Source organism: Pyrgilauda ruficollis, unplaced genomic scaffold, assembly GCF_017590135.1.
Source record: "Pyrgilauda ruficollis isolate IOZ18807 unplaced genomic scaffold, ASM1759013v1 scaffold6, whole genome shotgun sequence".
Taxonomy (NCBI): Eukaryota; Metazoa; Chordata; class Aves; order Passeriformes; family Passeridae; genus Pyrgilauda; species Pyrgilauda ruficollis.
In genome coordinates this window covers 4,830,867-4,852,460 of record NW_024527710.1, presented here as the reverse complement: position 1 = coordinate 4,852,460, position 21,594 = coordinate 4,830,867, and the positions used below count along the sequence as shown (strand labels likewise).

The window sequence follows — 21,594 nt, the reverse complement described above, 5'->3', positions numbered from 1 at the left end:
TGAATTTATATGCAAATAAGAAATTCTGGATTCAGTGTTGGCTCTTTAGTGGAGTGTGGAATAACACAACATACTCTAATTGATAGCCAACTTAAGCATTATTTTTTCTTTCCAATTAGTTTCCTTCCTCCCCACATTTAATGCATTTTGACCTCATGACTTCACCACATGAAATGGGGAATTAGGTATGTTGTCTTGGTTGTGCTTGAAACCCTAATTGTTAGCCTGGAGTAATTAATAGTAAGGCCCTCCAATATTCAAATCCTTTTGGAGGTAATCGGTGATCTTGAAGGTTGGTTTGTCTCTGAGACTATTGAAACAGAAGGAAGTCTGTATGTTCCTTCACTTGTATTGTGTTTGTGGAGAAAGAAAATGAAATTAAAGAAGCTGAATGTGTAGAAAAATAATATTACAAGCTTTCATTGATAAATCCATGAAGAAAATAGCAAATTCAGTCTATGTGCAGACTAAATTTACGCTACTATTGACTTACATGCAGAAGGAAACATTAATGTGGTACCTAATGTGTACTGGTGTTTATAAAATAATATTTTGGAGATTTTTTTTTAGTTTACAAGTGGCTGAAGTTATCAATTTTATCAATTGTGAAATACAGCTCCCATGACCCAGATGACAGCTGTACCTTATCTCCCATACTCCCCATTCCTCTTGGATGGCATGTTCAGCAACTGATAATCTCTGTATTGTGTTTTAATAGCATTAATATTTACTTTTCTTTTTAAGTCCTGGCAGTGAAGCAGAAGGTTCTGATTAAGGGTAATCCAAAACAATACTATATTTCAAAATAGTCACATTGATTGCAACAGCTGATATTACTTTGCCCTTAAATGAAGGGAGCAGTTTATTTTCATACTAGTTTGGTGTTATATACATTGATCTTTGCAACTTGAGTTTCTTTCATATCTGAATGATATAAACAATGTGTTTGCTATTCTAGTCAAGACAGTTCATTACAGTTTATAATGGGAAAGGTTTTGGCCTGTGATACAATAATCAGTTCTGACAAACCTGTGAAGCTCTGTAGTGCTTGAATGGTTTCTACTGATTTTCAGCCAAAAATAAGAATTCAAACCTGAGAAGTCTTAATTTTTAACTGTAACTGAAATGTGTGTGTGTTCTTTCCTGAGTAGTTTATTGGTTTTGATCCTATATTGTGTGCCTAAGGATAAAAACATAGGCATAAATAAGATTATCTGATATGTAAGGAACATGAACAGATATGGATTAAAATAGGTTGCTGTTTCATACACATTACATGGATGCCTCTGGTTTTTTCAGTGATTTGATGTTGGCTAGTGGAAAATGTTAAGCATATTTCCTTCTTTTCTTTTTATATAAGTTTCTGACAGGAAATCTGTAGCTAAATATCAGTTTATGATTTCCATCTGTTCGTGTATAATAGTGTCTTATAATGCAGTCCAGATTGCTGCCCAATGGAAATGTCCTATAGCAGGAGATAGGCTTTCAAGTGATTGTTGTACATACTAATTATTTTGTAAATTAGTACTTCATATAATTTTAAAGACACAGAACTCATTTTAAAGACAGCTTTCTTGATGCAAAAATTTCCACTAATTAGCAAAGATAGTGCCTCATCTTTCTAGTGACAGTATTTTTTAAAAGAAAGGTTTGCACAGTTGTACTACCATGGTAAAATAGGAAAATAAAATACATCCTTAGATTCAGGTAGGCAACAGAAACAGGAAAATTGCTGAAATGTTTTTTAGTTGCAAACCTCTTTGATCTCTGTATTGTGTTTCTCAGCTAGTGACGTACTAGATTAGGGAGCATTTATTGTAACAGATATAATTTTAATTCTGAGAATTAAGGTGGTTTAAAAACTGTTAAAATTCTAGCTCTTGAAAGATGTCTGTCAGCTGTGTTTTACAGTGAAGATTTCCATCTTCTCAGCTGGAAGGAAGGACTTGGTAATGGGACCCATGTGTTCCGGTATGGTGAGAAAACAAGACAGTGAATAAAAGAACCTTACCTGTGTTATTCATGCTCTTCATCACATCAGTCTTGACCTGACTGTAAATCATTGCAAGGGAGTTGGACTAGATGATCTTTCAAGGCCCTTCCAACCCAAATTATTCTGTGATAAATGGTAAATTATTTTTGCTTTTCTTTATAAACTTTGCAGTCAAGTTACCTGAAAATACCTGTACTGCCTGAGAGTTTCCTGCTTTCACATGTGATGATAATCTGAATAATGAAATTAATATGATGAATAATGTTAATATTTTTCAGTTTAGGACTAATCTAAGGACAGCTGTATTGTGTGTTAAATGGGCCAGGATGCTATCTGTGACTTACAAATTGGGCTGGAAGTTCTTCTGAGAGGCAGAATGGTGCTCAGCCTAGTGAGGTTTAGCTTTGTAATAGCCTAAATAATTATTATCAAGAGCTCTCACTTCCTGAAAACGTGTTTCGTGTCCATGGTGAATTTCCTTTCACCAAGGCAGTTTGCTGTAGTTGTTTTAGTGGCGTGAATGTGAATTTCTGTGGGTTTTTGCAGCTCAGTGTTTGTCAATTCAGAACTGTTCTCAATGGGTAGGCTGTTTTCCTATGGTTTGCCTGCTGTGACTGTGTGCTTTGCACAGGGTGACCCTTCACAGAGGAGCTGGGGGTATTCCATCTCAAGTTCAGAAGCTGGAACCAGTCACGTTTGTAGTCATGAGTGAGTGGGTCTCTATCATTTGGGAAAATGAAAGCTATTGGCTTCAACTGCTTTTATGATGAATGTACTGGATGAGTTTGTATCTGGGCTGAAAGCAGGGATTGTTCTCAGACGCTTCCATCCACAACAGATGTGCAGAGCCAGCCAGTCTGACTCCCAGACCGCTCTGAACTTGGGTCAGTTACGGGCGCGGCGCGCAGCCTCCCGCTGCTGCCAGGAGATCTGCCGGGTCTGCTGCACGGGCAGCTTCCCTCCTCGGGGAGGAGCCGCGAGAAACTCCTCTGCTTCCAAGGTGTTCAGAGGCATGATTTAAAAACAAAACCTTACAATACCTAAACCACCTCTTTTCCCCACTCTGAGCAGCTGGAAGGCACAAAAGCAGAACAGAGCCGTGGCGGCTCTCTGCTTTTTTGCTCAACAGGAAATGTATTTTGAAATAAAACTTACTCTGTAAGTAAGTAAATGTAAATACAGCTTTTAGAAGTCAATATATTACAGAAATTGTACTGCAGAGAAGAACAGGTTAAAATAGTTCATGGGGCATACAAAATTAATGAAGTTCCAGATACTTTTTAAGTACCACATGTAAAGTCAAGTGGAATTTCTTCTCTGTTGTTGTTGCAGTCTTGTGGCATTGACTATAGAGAGGGGCCTTTTCCACAGTCTCTGGAATAAATGGCTGCTTCTTTAACCAAATTACCATTGAGATAATATGTTCACATTTGGGAACACAGAGGGGAGGCCACTTGGACAGAATAAACTCTTTTAATTTTTACATAGTTTTGCTGGAAAAATCACTGTACTTATGTACTGCGGTTCACCCTGGATCTTGCTCAAGAGTTCTGAGTTGGTCAGAGGCTAGTAGTGTACAGAGATGTGAAGTCCTGATCTACAACAATTTAGATACAGAATTTCTCTTCGATGAAAAGTGACCTATTTTCTTATTGATAGTGTAATGTATGAAATGTAGTGAGAATTTTTACCGAGTCAGTTTTAACCCTGCATGTTAATGTCAGCCCAAGATATCCTTACCTTGCTGAGAAGAAGATAAGTTGGTATGAACTAGGTGTCAGAAGAGGTGTGAAAATATTTTGAGGTGGCTGTTGGGAAACTAAGAGAAGTTACTTTAACCTAGGAATGTAGCAGTAATAAGACTTCAGAAACTATTTTAATACACACAAGGGAGGTTAGTGTTTACAACTTACATACAGCCATAGTGTTCCTGCCTTCTTGAAGATAAACTGTTTGGAACAGAATTGGAACAGAAGATAAAAATGATGAATTAGATATAGAACAGTAACTGAGGAGTTGAAGGATGAGAGTATGCACATTTTCAGTGTTCACTCATCATGGAGCTTCCTTTGCACCACGTCATACTATAGAGGACTATTGCCTCTTGACTTTCCCTCCGTCTTTTCTGCCCAAACTTGGGTATTAATTGTTCCTACCATAATATGATGTCTTCTGAGCACTGTTGTCACATGGGTGAACTTCACACTGTGAAGTTCCCACAAACCTTTTCTTTAAAATAGAGTTTTCGCATTGCTATTCATAGCTGTGCTGACTGTATAATATTTCTTTAAAATCAAATTAAAATATCGTCAGTGCCTCGGTATTGACAGTTCAAAATACTTGCACTCTCAATGGTAGCAAAAGGATTATTGCCTTATAGAGCTCTGCAGGTTTCAGCCTTATTAGAAATGGGTTAATGCTAGATTTTAGCCTATTGACTATTGTTGGAAGCAGATTACTTTGCTTGTATAAAATAAAATCTGACCACTGAAAGTCTTAATGTCTGCAAAAGATAATCTGGCCAAATATGTGGGTGTTCCTAGTGTTTGATGTGGGGTGGTTTGGTTTTTTCTCAAGACCAGTCAACTCTGCATACTATGCAATTCTGACTGCTAACAAAGCAATGTGTAAAGCTAAATACACTTTCTCGTCATAAAATTAGTATTTTAATGAATTAGAAATGCTAAAAGAGAATGTTGTTTCCTCTTTTTCTCTGGACTTACTCAGAATTATTTTTGTTTTTTATTTCAGGGGCATTGCCTTACCCAGCATAACATTTGGCATTTCTGACTTTTAGTAAGTTCAGTGATGGTATGTCTTCTGATAATGAATAATTGTGCTGTATTGTGGTTAGGAAGCATTGGTAGAGAGTGAGGAATACAAATCTGTTGTAGCCCTCACTACTGTGGGACCAAGTACTGAGCAGGGGGCTGGAATTGTTTTTAGCTTTTTGTAACAGCTACCTGAGATGCAGTTGAAGGAATTGTTTGCCCTTTTGTTCTGGACAAATTTTCATCAAATAGTCCTTCTTGTTCAAAGAAAGATCTGGGAGAAGATCAGAATATTTCTCATGCATGTAGGAAAATAATTCCTTTTAATTAAAAAGCTTAATCCAATCTAAATCAGGATTAACACCAAGAAGCTTTCAATGAGCCAGCTGGCTGTCCTGCCAGAGGGAAGTTTTTTGTACAAAACCACCTTACTGTACACATCACTAGTCTGGACTGTTTCTGTTTTTACCAAGCACAAGGAGCTCTATATCACACTGACATGAAATGAGGTCAAGCTCTTCCTTGTATAATTTTGATTTTGCCTATCAGTGTCTGCTGCAAAGAGATTTTTAGTTGTGATGTTGATATGCAAGTATTTGAAATACGATTGCCACTGTTTCTTAGCATGGAGAAGATGATTCTGGAAGGCTTGCATTAGCTGCTAGTTGTGTCACAAATGTTCTTTAATGCATGGTTTCAAACTCAGTATGGCCAGGGAGGGTGTGTGTTGAGAGGAGTTTGTGGTGGTCCCTCTCTGGACTCCTTGAGTGCACAGGGCCTCTGCTCCTTTGGATCCTCTGAAAGTCAAAGGGGGAGGGTTCCCCTGTAATAAAGTGATTATTTTATTCATAAAGGAACCAGGTTGATACTGCCTGTATTTTTATTCCTAGTTCTGCCTGAAAATAGCTCAGACTTAAGTGTAAAGAGGTGAAGGATACAGCAAAAAGAGCTTTCCAGAGATAATGAAAAAGTTTTAATTTCGTGTTTGTTGTAATTCTAGCATTTAATTAAAAATAAGGGGGCTTTTGTACTTTCATTTACTTAAAATGGCTTTGATGTTCCTGAAATGTAATTTTTAAGTGGTCTGTATGTTGTTAGAGCTTATCTTTATTCATGCTTATCTTTTTGATCTTGCAGATGAGGTCTTTGGGCTGCAAACCTTAGACTAGAAAAAAAGATAAAGCAGTATTTTTTATCTATGTTGATATTTTAGCTACGTGAAGTAGCAAATATCTTGATTAACAATTCACATTTTTGAGGGAAAAATAAAACTTACTTTTGATTTAAGTACAAAGCAACCAGGGTATAGAATTAAATTGAAGTTCTTAAATTAAGCTAAGACCAAGATAAATGGTTTCCATAAAGAAAATAATAAATATAATCAAGAGCTTATCTAATCGGCATTTTAAAAATGTAATTAAAATTAATTCTGTAATGACTTAACAACCATGGTGCTCATGCACCACGCAGGCTCATTTCTGTTTTTAAAAATTTCTTTCAAAACTTCTGTTTTACACAAACTCTTGTAACAACATTAAGGTTAGAAATCATGTTTATCACTGTAAATGCTTAATCTATACATAGCCAGTGTCAATTCAGCAAATATCACGCTCTATCTGCTGGTGCTACACAGAGTTCTTGTAGGGTTATTCTTGGCACTCTAACTTCCTAAGATTCCTAGTAAAATGTTTAGCTCTTCTACCTTACCCGCGTCAGCTGCCGTTCTGATCAGAAGGCAGTGCTGTTTGCTGTCTTCCTTTTTTTGGCTGTTAGACCAGATGGCAATAGCTTGTTTTCCACATTAGGTTAGTTTAGCCAAGATGTGTGAAGACAAGCAGGGGTATAAGTGCAATATGTTGCAAATAACAGTATGTCTTAGCAATTAGTTTTATTAAACCTGATGCGTTGTACTAGAATACAGCATTGTCCTTACATATAGGCCTTTCAATGATTTTAACAGATAGTTTAGTGATTATTTTTGCTTTTTTGCTAGTCAATATCCTTTTTAAATAGTAAATGATTATATGGCTGCAGAAAGGTCATGTAATAATATAAAGAACAAATATATATAGATAAGCACCAGTCTCTAGGCTGCCTTACTAAATAGAGTCTGACACTCTATATTGATCTTGCTTTTTTTCACTATTTGAATTGGATTTTTCTTGAAGGAGTCACATGCATATTTGTATAGTGGAATGCTTGTGACATATTTCTATAGTGGAATGCTTGTGTATGTGTGTAGAAAACAGTTCCATTAACTTCTTTTGCTAACGCTGGAGACTTGCATTAAGATATTAAGGCACTATAAATAACAGCAAACCCTACTGTTACATACTCAGCTGATGTTTTATTATTTAGAGAACAAATCCCTGGTTTGCAACTTATTTTTCTTTGCTCTTATCATAGTCACAGTGTTTTGTAAGAATTTACTGACAGTTTTGGCATTCTGAAAAGTCACAAACCTTTTCCCTATGTGATTACATCATTCTCTTTACAGCTATCTGTTTACTTGTCCCAAGGAAACAAGAAATTGCAGGTGGCTGGGAGAAAACAAAAATGAATGGTGACTGTTGTGTTTGTTCTCATGCTAATTCATCAACTTGAAGTCAACACTTGGGTCAAGCAAAACAGTTAAATCTGAAGTTGGAAAGCTTATGGAGCTGCTTGACATATGCTTATTTTTAAATATACTACATCATGGTGCCTAAACATTTTGCTTCCTTAGATCTTTACCTAACTTTATAGGCAGCATTATGTGCAGTATTCAGGAGTCATGGCAGTGATGCTGTAGTTAGAGCTGAAGATGTGTTTTAAGTATGCACCTTCTTTTAAAGCATTTACAGACTTTTGAAAATTCTGTATTTGGTGCAATTAAGTCTTCTGGTTTTTTCTGTTTTATTGGATGCTGTTTTACCAAAGTATTTGCTATAAGCCATATTGTTTCTGTGAATAACCATGCTTGTTGGGGTACCTAAACTTTGATTTATATAAGCATTTCATCTGATATCTAACTTTCCATGGGATTTTGTCTAGTTTTGCCCTTCCTGGGACAAATTTGAGATGCAGGCCCTTACCAGTCCTACATACTGCTAAAAGATAGGCTGACTTAATAGTACATGCTTTGTATGCCTGGTCTTAAACCCAAAAAGAGCTACAACATAGTCTTCAATTAAGATATTTTGTGCAGTGAAATGCTGGAAGAAAAATATATAAGGCTGTATGTTAACTGTAGTCTTAAGAAAAAAAAAATAAAGAGAGCAAGTACTTGGTCAGGCCCTAATCTCTCTTCCTTAAGAAAAATTGCAGAAAAATGAGAAATGCAGGCTCTGAAGTTCAAACCAGGTTGGATGTACATGTAGATTAGTGATTTCATTGTAAAGGTAAACCTTTTGTCATTTGGTTTAAAATCAAAGCCTTAACAGTGCTATTCACTAATCAGTATGCTCGTAGTTAAGTGTTCAAAATAAAGTCCTGGCAAAAATGCTGTCTTGAATTAAAGTGACAGATATCAAACGCCAATGGAACTGTAGCAGGCTTTTCAGAATTGCTACTTCTAATTTTCAGGCAGCTGCTGCATTAGATTTCAGTTAACGCTCTCATCCCTGTGTTGGGATTTCTGAGAAGGGCTATTTTTTCTTTTAACGAGTTCCGTTGAACATTTGTTGGAGTTTAAAGTTTGGAGTTTGAAAACAAATCTGTTCTGTCTGGACAGTTCTGAAGTGCAGAACAGTCTTTTCCTTCTGTTCTGAAAGTGCATTAACGACTACAAAAAAAAAGTGTTTTGGCAATATTAGTGACTTCTGCTTGGTTACTAAACTATTGGGGTTTATTACAAAGTGCCTTTTATACCTATTTCTTTTCATGCATTATTGGAAAAGAAACAAGCTGGGATAAAATTTCTGAAATTAAGCAATAGAATTTTTTGCCGCTAAGGCAACTGAATTCTTAGAAGAGGAAGAAAACATGGGGTTTTGACCTGACTGAAAAAACTTTAAATTACTTTTCTGGTATTATTTTAAGCATTGTACTATGTTTCCATCCTGGTTTGTCCTTTGCATGTGATCTTCACTTCCTATAGGTCAGAACTGGGTTCAGAGCACATATGTGCGAAGCCTGTCCTGAATTTGAAGACTTTTTAAAAGGTAAATGTTAAATTAAAGGGTTTAGCAGGTATTTCGTAGGCTGATTAAGACAGCTAGACTTGCAAATGAGACCAACAGTATTTTTTGTCTAAAGTGCAAATAAATAAAATACCTTAAGGGTTAAGATGTTTTTAATTAGTAGAGTTGTTCTGAACTACACAGATATCTAAGAAAAGAGGAAAGCAAAAGGTCCAAGTTACTCTCTTAAATAGAATAAGTTATGGCTACTCCATAAGGCAGTAGCAGTGCATCCTACAAGTGTCATTCCCTGAGTGGTGTCGTTGTTAACCAACATTGCTGAAGCTGTGAAGTGGTTGCTGGTAGTGGGTGTGAGGGGCTGGGAATGCAATAGGACCATCTACCCTCTAAGGGTGGTGGGCTGCTGCTTGGTACCAGTGTTCTTGCTGCATGACTGAAAAAAATTACATTAAATTGCAGTTTTGTTTATTAGAAATCTCTTTTATTATTTTTGCCCCCAAATACTTGTTGGTCTTTAATTCATGAAGTTTCTAGAGAACACATGGTGGTTCTTCTCTTAGTAGGACTTAAAACTAGAGCATAATAGAGTTGTTATTTATAAAGGTCTTTGAAAAAGTTGGTATGTTAATACTGATGCCTTGCACAAATTTAACCTTTAGGGCACTTTTTATTAATAAAATCTATATTTTTCCTTCAGATTTCATTTGGTATAGTAACACAAGTCCTCCATGGCCATAAATTGTCATAGTACCATTGATTCTTTGTCTTCTTCTCTCCATGCCTGAAGTATTGCTATCTACATACAGCTGCACTGTGGTTTGTAAGTTGTGTGCTGCTAAGCAGCTCCCAGAGGAGACCACATTTCTGTGATGGATGAAGGCTGTGTGTATGTGGTGGGTGTTGAAAATTATTCCAAACATCAGCTTTGCTACAGATTTATGATTCGGTTTTAAGCTGTTATTCAGTTTTCATTCTTCATCAGAGGAGAATGGAGTCCATAGTGAGCAGGTTTGCAGTCCTGCTCCGGTTCAGTATTTAGGCCAATCCTGCTTTTAAGGAAGCTTTTGAGCAGGGAGACAGCTTGAGAGCTGCTCCATGCCTTAGGCTACCAGCTGCTTGCCTAATTGGCCTGGGAGCACAGTGGAAAGGAGGCTGAGACACGAAGTCAGCTGGCTTCCCTGTTGCTCCCATCTCCAAGAAGCCTGCTTATTGTTTAATGTGGTGTCCAGTAGTGTAAGTATACAGCAACAGTTTGCTCAGGGGCGGTGCTGTCAAGGCTAGCTGTCCAGTTCCTTCACTTCAAGCCAGTGTGATTGAAGTTTGAATCCATATCTATTTCTTCTGTTGGGCAACACTTGAAGGCGGCTGAGCTAAAATTTATTTTAAGACTGAGTCTTTCCTCATCTGGGTAGGCGCTTTCACAACGAAGCATGGCAGTCACATAAGGCAGATTGAAGAGAGAGCCTAAATAATGTCTGTAGATACATACAGAAGGAAAATGGATGTAGAGGACAAAGAACATAGTCTGGGAAAGTGGAGCCATATGCTCTGAATTATTCTTCCAGTTACTTGAACTTGATTTTGACAGCCATCAAGGCTCTAAATGTGTCTTTCATCAATAATGGTAACTGCTAAGTTAGAGGGTAAAGAAGAATTTCTGATTTTGATAGATTTCTTTGTTCAGAAATCCCAGGAGGTTCTTATGCTTCTGTGAAAAATGTGAGGAATTTGAAATGTTTGGTTTTGTTAATCTTTAAGTTGTTAGAATCCATGACACAGTTTTCTTTGGGAAGATTTTGTATGCAGTTATGCAGTTAATTCTTGGATTTGAAGTAAATGCTAATAAGCTTGTTTTACCTGAGACATTTATCTGTTTGAATGTGCAAGGAATGTAGACTAATAACTGCTTATGATCCTAGTCATTTGTTTCTATAATTATTTAAATATTGTTCATTTGGGTAATTTGTTTCTGTAGTTATGTAAATATGATTCAGCTGGGTTTTTAGACATTTTTAGAAGTGTTTATGGGTCCACTGCATTTTCACAGGTGATTTTATTGGTTTGGATTTTTGGCCTGTTCATTTCTTTCCAATTGTTTCTTGTTAGTAACTTTTGAGCTTGTTGAGAAACTGCTTTGACTTGAAAGGGCAGTGACCTTGAAGTGATGGCATGTGGATGAAATGTTGCTATTAGTCCTTCTGCTGAAGGAGAAGATATAACTTGCCCATTTTGTTATTTTCTGGTAGTATGTGACTGGCAAACCAATTTGTTGCTAGCCATGATATTTTGTGGTTTATTGCTACAAGAGGATGGCTCAAGAAATGTAAGTTATGCCAAGAGGCTAAGTTACAGAAATAGGTTGAAGGTGGGTTTAGAAGAACATGTAGACAAATGGGTGAGAAAATAAACTTGTTCTACTGTTTACAAAGCAGCTACTTCAGCCAACTAAGGATTTTCTGCAAGTAATTCATCTGCTGGTAAACAATCAGTTCAGCAACTGTTATTACACTGATCGTATTGGTAGTGCCTGTGTGCAAACTGTCCTTGCAGTTGATGAAAGTTTGCGTGCAGGACAGCTGCAGGTGACAGAACAGAGTTTATCCCAAGGGTATAGCAATTATATCGTGTATTATGGGGAATTTCAACGAGCAGTAAAAAGTGTGAGACAGAATATTTTATGCCTTAAAATTATCCTGTATTATAGTTTTATGAAAACCTGTCTTGTACTCAAAGGTATCACTTACTTAAATGCCACATATCTTTTAAAATGGGTGTAGTTATGTAGTGTGAAATTTAGAGTGTATGATCTTAACCCTGTTTAAGCATTTGGCTCTTCATAATTTTGCATAAGTGTTTTTCCTACAACGCGAAGTTTAAATAGAATGCAGTGAAAGCAATGAGACTGTAGGACATATCGTCCACTGAATCTCTGAGAGGAAAGAAATCACCCATCCTGATTTTTAGAATTTTTTAAAATTGTTTTCAGTGAAACCAGTCCAACCTTATGTAGATAGGTTCTTGTAATCAAAGTTGTATTTGCAGGGCTGTCATCTAAGGAGATGTTTTGATAAATACAATACATTTAGTAAATACACATCCCTGTCTTCCACATGTAAAATGTCTTTAAGCATTGCATTTTCTACCATATTTCTAAACACATATAAGTATTGTTCATTTTTCAGCCATCACAGGGCTTCTACTTCCAAGATTATTTAAGTTTTATAGAAGAACAAATGAAGTAGTTAATCAAATGCCCATTAACTCCTCAAATTCTCTAACTTCTGATACATAGCTATCCGAAAGACTATTCTCAGTTGTATCTCACCATTACTGGACCTCTTCCCCTCTCCAGATAATAAATTAACTAATCCTATAAATAAAAAAAAAATATATGCATCATTTTAAGAGTTAAACTGACTTTTCAGTAAGTAGCAGAAAACCTTCCTGACTTCACAGGAAAAACTGCCAACTGTTTGTGATTGGGAAAAAATGTGCACTTTTATGAAATTTGCAATTTTCATTACTGTATTATTCATAGACTGGAATGAAATAGGCCCTCAGGATGGCTGACCAGGTTAGACACTTCCAGGCGCTTCCTCTTGCACTTCAGCAGTTTATATCCTTCATTTCAGATTTTATTTTTTAACTATTGCAATTATTTCAAAAAGGTGATTTCAGTGCTTCATCTTAAAGATCAATTTTTGTTTTAGTTTGAAATGTAAAGCCTCCTTTTTTTTTTTCATAATAGGACTGTCTGTATGCATCAGGCTTGTGAAGGTTCTGCTCCTTACCTGAGTTCTTGCTTTCCCCCTTGCAATGGGAAGCTGAAGGTGGTTGTATGCAATGGCCTTTCTGCTAATTGCATCCAATCATGCAGCTTTTATACCTTATGCATGGTCTTTAAAGTGCCCTTATCACACTAATTCTTGAATCATCAAGGTTTAAAATACATCATTAGAGAATGCTTCTCATCAATCCTCTTGCAAATCATGTCTCTTTCTCACAAATGTTTCTCTCTTCCACATAAGCGTCATCAGCCCTGGGGTTCTGTGCAGCTATGATTAAAACTAGCTTAGATCTATTACTCTGGTGTAGAAAATACCAATCAAATTTGTTTCATTTCAGCTTCTCTAGGTGGTATTCACTATCCATGTAGCCTTGGGCAGCCACGTGGTTAACTGTGTTCCCTACCGAATGCTTTCTCTAATCTGTTACTGGCGGGAAGGGGAGAGTCGCCAGCCCCATGCTTCTGTAGCCATCTTCAGAGATGAAACCTGAGTCTGTTGCCTCATCTCTTTCCAAAATAGGACGTTTGCCAGCATTGATGGGAGAGGTAGCAAATGAGAAAGGAAGGAGCAAAAACTGTGACTGATGTAGTGGGGAGCAACAGATGTCATGTGGAAAATTGAGATACACTCAATAAGCATTTCCTACAAACATTTTCCTACTGATGTAGCTTAGTTATGGGGTGTGAGATATGAGCATATGAGAGAGTGAGTGAGTTTAAGCTTTGAAGCATTTCAGACAGATGGAAGTTTGTGGTTTAAGACAATTTACGTGGAATTACAGGGTAGGCTATTCACAGCTTGATGATTCTGCTTTAGAAGTGATTTTATGTTATAATTAAAGAGATTTGGTGAAAGAGAATAGAAGAGGCTGGGCTAAAGAGTTAAGGGAAGTAAAGGTCAAGAGCTGCTGCTGCTGTTAAAAGTATGTCATCCATAAAGATCTGTATACCCTGTAAAAGAACATAATACAGAGAATTACAGGTTAATCTTGTGATATCAACTTCAGCTTCCACTGTTGATAAATTCAGATTTCTTTGAATACATTATTAAAGGCAGTATCACCATACATGAATGAGAAAAAGTGCTTTGACATCTGTATTACAGATTGTACTAAAGTACATACCTGTCTGGAACAGAAAAAAACCTGAGTCTGTTACCTGTTTTGTAAGTGCCTCTTACTTCTATTCTTGTCAAACTTCAAATTAATAAAATCTTCTTCCATGATAATTTTTAACTAGGGGTATTGTAGAAATCATGTGTGATACTTCTGGGATGTCATCATTTCATAGTGCGTTATAGACTTTCCTTTAGAAATGATGACTCTGAAGACAATGACATCAGCGTGAGTCACAGAGTATGGTCTGTGTTCCCTAAGCATATTGTTTTCTGGGCTTTGTGTTTTATGTTGGACTGTCTTTCCTTCATTTTTATTGATGAAGTTTTGTTCAGATATGTCAGAAATGCATAGTACAGCTAGTGTTTCCTTTATTGCTCAGGAGTTATGCTTTTCACCAGATTGTGTTCTAAGGTTTGAACTTCAGAATTGGTGAGACTTCCACTGAAATGTTATATTTGTCTTCTTTAACAGAAAGGGCTATTGCAAGGCATGAAGTCAGAGAAATAGAGCAACGTCATACAGTCGATGGTCCCCGACAAGATGTGACACTGGATGAGGAAGATGATGTGGTGATTATTTACAACAGAGTACCCAAGACTGCCAGCACATCCTTCACAAATATTGCCTATGACCTCTGTGCGAAGAACAAGTACCATGTTCTACATATCAATACAACCAAAAATAACCCTGTTATGTCCCTGCAAGATCAGGTAAGCTGCTGAATTTGGGGTGTCTTTATGAAACCAGGGAAGAGCACAGGAAAAAAACATTTACTATTGTAAACTTGGGTGATCTGATGTATTTAATTTCTTCATCACATATTCCAATATTAATGAAATCCAATGCTTTCATATTTGCTTTGTAGAGAATTAATATTATTTCTTAATAGATTGAGGTTTTTGCTTGGCTACTGGAGGTGGTAAATGTCTGTTTATTGGACAAAAACAAAGCTAAAAAGGGGCAAGACTGGGGTAGAAATGACCTTTGTTATTATAACTGTTTTGGCTGTGTAATACAACTTGCCTGTCATCTCCATCTGCAGTGAATGCAGTCTTAGGCAGTTTGCTCTCTGAGTAGTGCAGGCACTGTGCCATGCTGTCAGGGCTAGACTTGTGTCTTTGGTACTGGGGCTAGTCAGGTCTCACAGGTGATAAAAAACATACAAAAAAGTGCTTGTAAATAGCTTGCTCTGCAAAGGACGGGTCACTTCACATCCATTAAAATGCTCACTAAAATCACTGTAGTACCAGACTAGAAATGATCATGGCTACTGTATTTTAAAAAGATGATGAGGGTTTAGTGCTGTGTTTTTTATTAGGCTGGGGTGAGAAAGTAGGTTTATTGGTTTACTTTCATTAATATTTCCTTGGCTGTCATGAGTGCTCTTGCAGAGAATCCAGGTTAGAGATCTGAAACGTCACTGTCATCATCCCTGCCTGTAAAACAAATGTTTCTGAAGTCTCTACTGCCAGTTGTATGCTGATCACTTAAGTTGATATGCAGCAGAGGCAGGAGCTGCTCTGCATTGCAGCATGTCAGCACTGAGCCTTCCAGCTCCTGTGAGTGCATGTCTGCAGGCTGAAGCAGCTCAGCACAGCTGGACTGGGGCAGGGGAAGCAGATGCTAAAGGCCCTCCACTTCCTCTTCTGTATGTGGTAGAAAGGTTCAGGTAGGGGTCTCCATGCAGATGAAACAATGGACTTGGGTGATACTGGAATCTGTTTTGTGATAATGGAGTTGTGTTACTGTGGAGTATCTCCTCCTGTGAAATTGTTTCCTATATATGGAGGTGGTACTGTCAAACATAATCACTCTGATTATAGTCTGGTAGTCATCACTATAGTCCTGTCCACTGCATAGAACAAGTACTAAAGACCTGTGTACTAAAGCAGTGTGATTTTTCAAGATTTAATAAGCTTATTAATTATTAATTAAAAATCATACTCAAGTCAGCTATACCTAGTACTGCACTTTCCACCAAATTCTGTTTCTGTCAAGGTGTCTCTTGAAATTGAGGTCTGTCCTGCAGGATAGGAGAGCTAGTCATTGAATAGGTATAAATTAAACACAGGGTACCTTAAATTCCTACTTCTGTTTGAACTTAATTCAAATAAAATTTGTTCTTTGCTGGCTTAGTTTTATAAAATAGAAACTCTTCATCTTCCCTCCAATAATATTCTTTTGAAAAATGAAAATCTGTCTATGTTGAGCATGTACACAATACTCTCAGTCCTACCTTCATTTGATACTATGCTCTTGTCCAAGGTGGTAAATTATGTAGTTTAATTGGGCACTTGATACTGTTTTTTGGTGGCCATTAACTGGGAGATGCTGATAATGAAGAACTTCATATATTGCATAGTTGTTCAAAGATGCAGAAATAATTATTCTTCTTCAATACATGGAGATAACACCTTGCCATTGTAAGTCATAGTGCATAATTCAGGGGATGGCAGAGGTGCTGAGTGGTAGCTGATGATGTTTACTCTGCATGGGCTTGGATTAGCATGACATATTCATATGCCACCTTCACCAGTATAGCTCATTTGGGTGCATTAGGTGTATATGTGCCAGTAGTAAAATACATAAACATATCATAGAGACAAAAGTGTTCTGTTAGTGATACTGTTGGTTAAAGCAAATCTCCCTAGGTAAGGTGAACATTGCTGCAGGCCTGGTAGAAATTTGTAAATTAGTGAGTGTTCTTTTGTGCAGTTTTTCTGCTGTACTTTTTCCAAACTACTGTAATTCTGTAACAGATTCTAAGTTCTCAGCCCATATGTGAAACCTTTACTTCTTGAATGCAGTATGAAAAAAATGATATTTAAAATCCACTCCAAATATAGTCTGTATCTGATCTGAGATAATCCAATAAGAGTTCCTAACACCCATTTTAGCTTCAGGTGTAACTTGTCCCAGCAGTCCTCCTTTCTTTGCAGCATCTCTGGCAGCAGGATCCTGGGAGCTGCCCCCTCTTTCTCCAGGCTGGGCCTTTTCTTTGCAGCAAACTGAGTGCCATGTTGCTCATGTTGCATTCCTGACCTGTGTGCTTTTCTTAATTAAGTCAGAGTAGTTGTTTGGTTGAGTTTTACTTGCTGCTTGGGTGTTTCAGCAGTGACACCTTGTCCATACAAGAATGCCTGTATTACAGCTATCAGGATGGCATGCCAGTCACACAAACTTTATTGCTTTTGTTACGTAATGAAGTTGTCATTGAAAACACTTAAAATTAAATTACCGTTCTGCATTACTGCAAGCATGTGTTCTTGATACATTATTTTAAAAGTGGGTGTGAGAACATTCTCTGTACTGTTATGAATGCTACAATTATCCAGTGTTTCAGTCCCTCAGCTTGCTGGTTTCTGTTTCTTAGGGTTTTTTCTCCTTCAGTTTCTCACTCATTTTTTTCTCAAAAGAGCAGCATGAAAATATATTATTTTGCTTCGAAGTGCATTCTAAAACAGTTGATCTCTCAGAGGACAGCACAGTCATAGTGGCTTTAGTGGTACTTATTTCCTCTGCTAGTGCAGGTTTCAGTGGCTGTCAGAAGTGGAACAAGTGAAAAGCTTGCAGCAACTCTGCTAGAAGTAGAAGTACTGTCATGTACTTGTGAACATTTAAGAATTTTTCTTTTGGAGTTAGATGGTCTACTGAGTACAAGTGCTGCATGTGTGCCAATTGTACTTTTTCTTCTGAGAAAGAACTACTAGTGCAAGGCAGGTATCCTGGCTGTACTGTGGCTGAACTGGTGAACTCCATCTTTTCACCATCTCACAAAATTGATTATCAACTGTCCTTGCCTTGAGCTTGCTTGTGGTTGTTCATGGCATGCAGCCACGTGTGCTGCTTGCCTGTTTCCAGCATTCCAGACCCTCTGGTTCAGAGCTAGCTCAGACACGCTCACGCACACTCAGACACATTCTTGCACACTAGCGCATACACACACTCTTGCACACTCAGACACACACTGAGACAGAAGAACAGTCACAGGCACACACCATCAGGTACACACAATCACACACATGCTCTTGCGCACATGTGCACGTGTGTGTGTGCATGTGGCTGCATGCATGTGTGTGTGAGTGTGCGGTCAGACTGTAGAGAAAGGGGCACTGATGGCTGCAGTTAATGGACAGTGATCAGAACTTACAGCATCACTTTGGTTTGCACACATGGCTTTTTCTCAGACCAGGCGTGCTGGTGGGGCTTTTCTTTCTTTTGGCTCACTGGAACTTGTTTTAAATTCCTGCTGTCCTAGAAACTGAACGTGTTTAACTTACCTTTCAGGACATCTTATGCCCCTGGAGTACCTTTGATCGGGCTTTTTAATTCAGTGAACCTCAGCTGATTTCCCATTTACTGAAGGCTGTGAAGCAACTTTGTAGCTGATTATATAAAAGCACCCTGAAACAACTTCACAGGAATTCCATTCACATCTATCTGAACTTTTAAAGTCACCTCAAATTTTATTCAATTGGGCTCAGGTGGAGAAGCTTGCTCTGTCTCTTGAAAGCTACAGTATCTGCTAAGCCCTGAAAAGAAAAGTAAAATTGATCATATTTAACAGTATGAAGCAGTGAGCAATATTCGTGTCTGACCTAAAATGTGTGAATCCAGACTCATTAGGCTGTCCGTGACCTGGAACAATTCTGACTTTTGGAATGCTGCAAATTGTGGGAGAAAAAAAAAAAAAATCTCTTGCCTGCAGGCTAGTTATAGGTGTTAAAAACTCAAGTTCTCAGGGGCTCAGCATGTTGCAGGTCCATTTTAAGACAGATGTAAATGTCACAGGTGTGTTATAAAACCTTCCTAGCTTTCTTTTAGCTTGGCTGGTGTTAGAGGTTAGACTATCCATCCTATGTTCATAAAAATTATTTCCATAGCAGACAATAGTACTGTAAGACAAAGGCAAGGATTTTTGTAGCTGTTACTGAAACATCCACAGTTTGATGCCAGGTGGCTGGCATGGGGATCTAAAACAAAAAACTTGGGATTTTGTACTTAACATTACCTTATGTTTAGTACAAGTCTATTAGAAACTGAAATCTAGATGATACAAGATTGCAAAAAGCTCATTCATGGAAACATAAATGTACACTTTAATATATGGGCTGCACTGCACATCCTAAATTGCATAACTGGTTTACTTGCAGAGTTGTATCAACCAACCATGACATTTTGGGGTTTGTGGGTGAAGGAAGGAAAGGTGATTGATATTTCGTATTTAGGAAATATCTTTGCCAGGTAAAGAAGTGTTTATAGCTGATGCTCTCCACTGAAAGTATCTTGTCATTAATCTTGGAAAGATACAGTGAATGGAATTGTGGTTTATTTCAGTAGCTGTAAAGGTAGAGGTAGTACAACCGGAATCAAAATCCCATATTATCAGTTTGTGCTATGGACAGCACCAGACAGACAGCCAATGCAGTTTATAAAACACCATTGTGTAACATTGTGCAGTGCTTTTCAGCTAGATTTGGCACCATTTAATGTGCAATACGTGCTTTAAATTTTGTAATGCCACAGACTGTGAAACTTGTACACTAAAAAAGTTCATGTTGCCTGTTATTAAAAGGTAGTATAAATTTCTGTTATCTGAGAGTCCAAGAGCCAGTGTTCAAATAAGTAAGGTTACCAACCTCTTAAATCATAGACCATGAATTTTGCACAATTGAAGAAACAGCAGCAGGCCAGTCTCACCTCTTAGAATCTTCAACTGGTAGGTTATAATAAATAGTAAATATTATGCTTCAGGACACTCTAAATCCAATTGACCTTACAGAATGGTAGTTAGTGTATTGTCTTAAGCTCTCAAACTTTCCTTTTTTTGTCTCTCTTGTCTCACCTTAGAATCTTTGTGGTTATCTGTTAGTCTGTTTAACAGAAAAGATATTGCAGATGTGCAGAGAAACACTTAATTCACAGCCTCAGAAATGGCATAGCTTTGTCAGACAGCTCAGGCAGTACAAATTTATTATTTATCCTCTCTTTATTATCCAATTCACTAGTTTTGGAATAACTTTCAGTTACATGCTTTGATGTTAAAATATTCTGTTCATCTGGTAAAGCCAAGCTCTATCAGAATTTGCATGTCCCACTTAATTTGATCACACTCTCTGGTTTGGGGCATGTGTCTTATTTTGTTCTTTGAAATGTAAAGCTGTTCCTATTTTTGTTAAGTTTGCCAATAAGTGCTCTATCTGCCCTCATTCAAGGGCTACTTCATGCTTTAGCATGAAAGTTGCACTGAAATGTTAGGCTTAAGATGACCACCCAAAATAGCAAACTATAGATCTGGTTTACATTGCATGCGTTTATAACATTTCTGGATTATTTGTGCATTGCATTTTGGGATGGAGGAGCAAATGAACCATGAGATTTGTTTCTTATGTCCCAATAAAACAGGTCTAAGAACATGCTGTAAATCTGGTACACTTTTATTTGAGGGACTAAATATAGATCAGACCATTCTATAAAATATGTACTTGCCTTTCTACTGGAAGTATTCTGCATTCCTTTCCAATTACAAATAAAATGGACTGACAAAAATATAAATGTTTGTTTTGTTGATGTTTTTGTGATAGGTTTCCTTGGACTGTCCTTCTGATTGCTGTATTCTGCTTTTTTTTCTGATCATTAAATTCTGATAACCTAAAATCAGTCATCTGTATGCTGCAGGAAAGTCTATTTTAGGGAGCACAATTTTTTTTTTATAATACTCAAAATAGACTTTTTAATCTAATGCATTATAGGATTAAAAGCCAGGAAAGACCGTGTATGGGTAAATGTAATGAGCCGTACAGAAATACTTTTTGTTGCCCACTCTCACAGGTGCGATTTGTGAAGAACGTGACTTCGTGGAGGGAGATGAAGCCGGGATTTTACCACGGCCACGTCTCGTACCTGGACTTCGCCAAGTACGTTGTGCCCGGGCTGCGGCCGGGCTGCCGGCGCCCTCTAGCGCTCGCAGCCGCGGAACTGCAGCTTGGGGGGCCCGCGCCCGGCCTTCCCGAGTGCCGCGGTTTGGGGCTGGTCTTCGCCGATTTCTCTTGTTTTCTTGCATGATAAAATGTAGCCCAGTCTCATTTATAAAAGAAAACGTTTATATATTTGGATTAGTATTCCTTGTCTAAATTCCAAGCTTGTTTTGCTGAAAATCATGGCTTTTCTCTGAAACACTGGCAGTTCTGTTTTAGGATTGGCTTCCCATTTGGGGAAGTTTAACATACCTGTTCTCAAAAATGCTTCATATAAAGAGTAACACCACCTGCTTCTTAAGTTATGTAATTCTTCTCTACCTTAGTATCCCTTCACACTTTATCAAAATATGAAAAGTTATCTTTTGAAGTAAGTTTTCTGGTCTGTAATAGTTTGATTTGCTAGAAAAAAACATTGAAATAATTATTGTGGAGTTAAATGCTGCTACTTCTAAAATTAAATTAAATAAAATAGCTTAAAAATCGTCCCACTGACTTGAAAGGTTCAGGATCATATCTTTATTCCCACTTCCATACATTTCTTTTCTTGTCTTATTTTTGCTTCTGGATCTAAACCTGTGATCCTCAGTAGCTCAGTCTTCAAACCTCCCTTTGAACTGACAAGTCAGTTTTGCTTAAGATGCTTACTAGGCAGTGCTTCATCTTGCACTTGGAGCATGTGGAAAATGATTTAAAATGAATGTGGAATTTTCAGATTTCATTACATTTGACTGCACAAACGATAGTAACAACTGCTTTTACCTCTTGCTGATGGTCACTCAGTGTTTCTATGTTTCTGTGCATTAAAGTATTTATTTAAATTCTTT

The 21,594-nt window shown here is 37.5% G+C and overlaps 1 protein-coding gene across 1 annotated transcript in view; it reads left to right on the top strand.

Moving 5' to 3' along the window:
- HS2ST1 (heparan sulfate 2-O-sulfotransferase 1) overlaps positions 1–21,594 on the top strand; it is a 73,972-nt gene that overhangs the window by 42,524 nt on the left and 9,854 nt on the right. The window contains exons 2-3 of the mRNA XM_041483159.1: positions 14,262–14,500; positions 20,622–20,707. Coding sequence (XP_041339093.1) covers positions 14,262–14,500; positions 20,622–20,707 — 325 coding nt within the window. The remainder of the gene's footprint in view (positions 1–14,261; positions 14,501–20,621; positions 20,708–21,594) is intronic.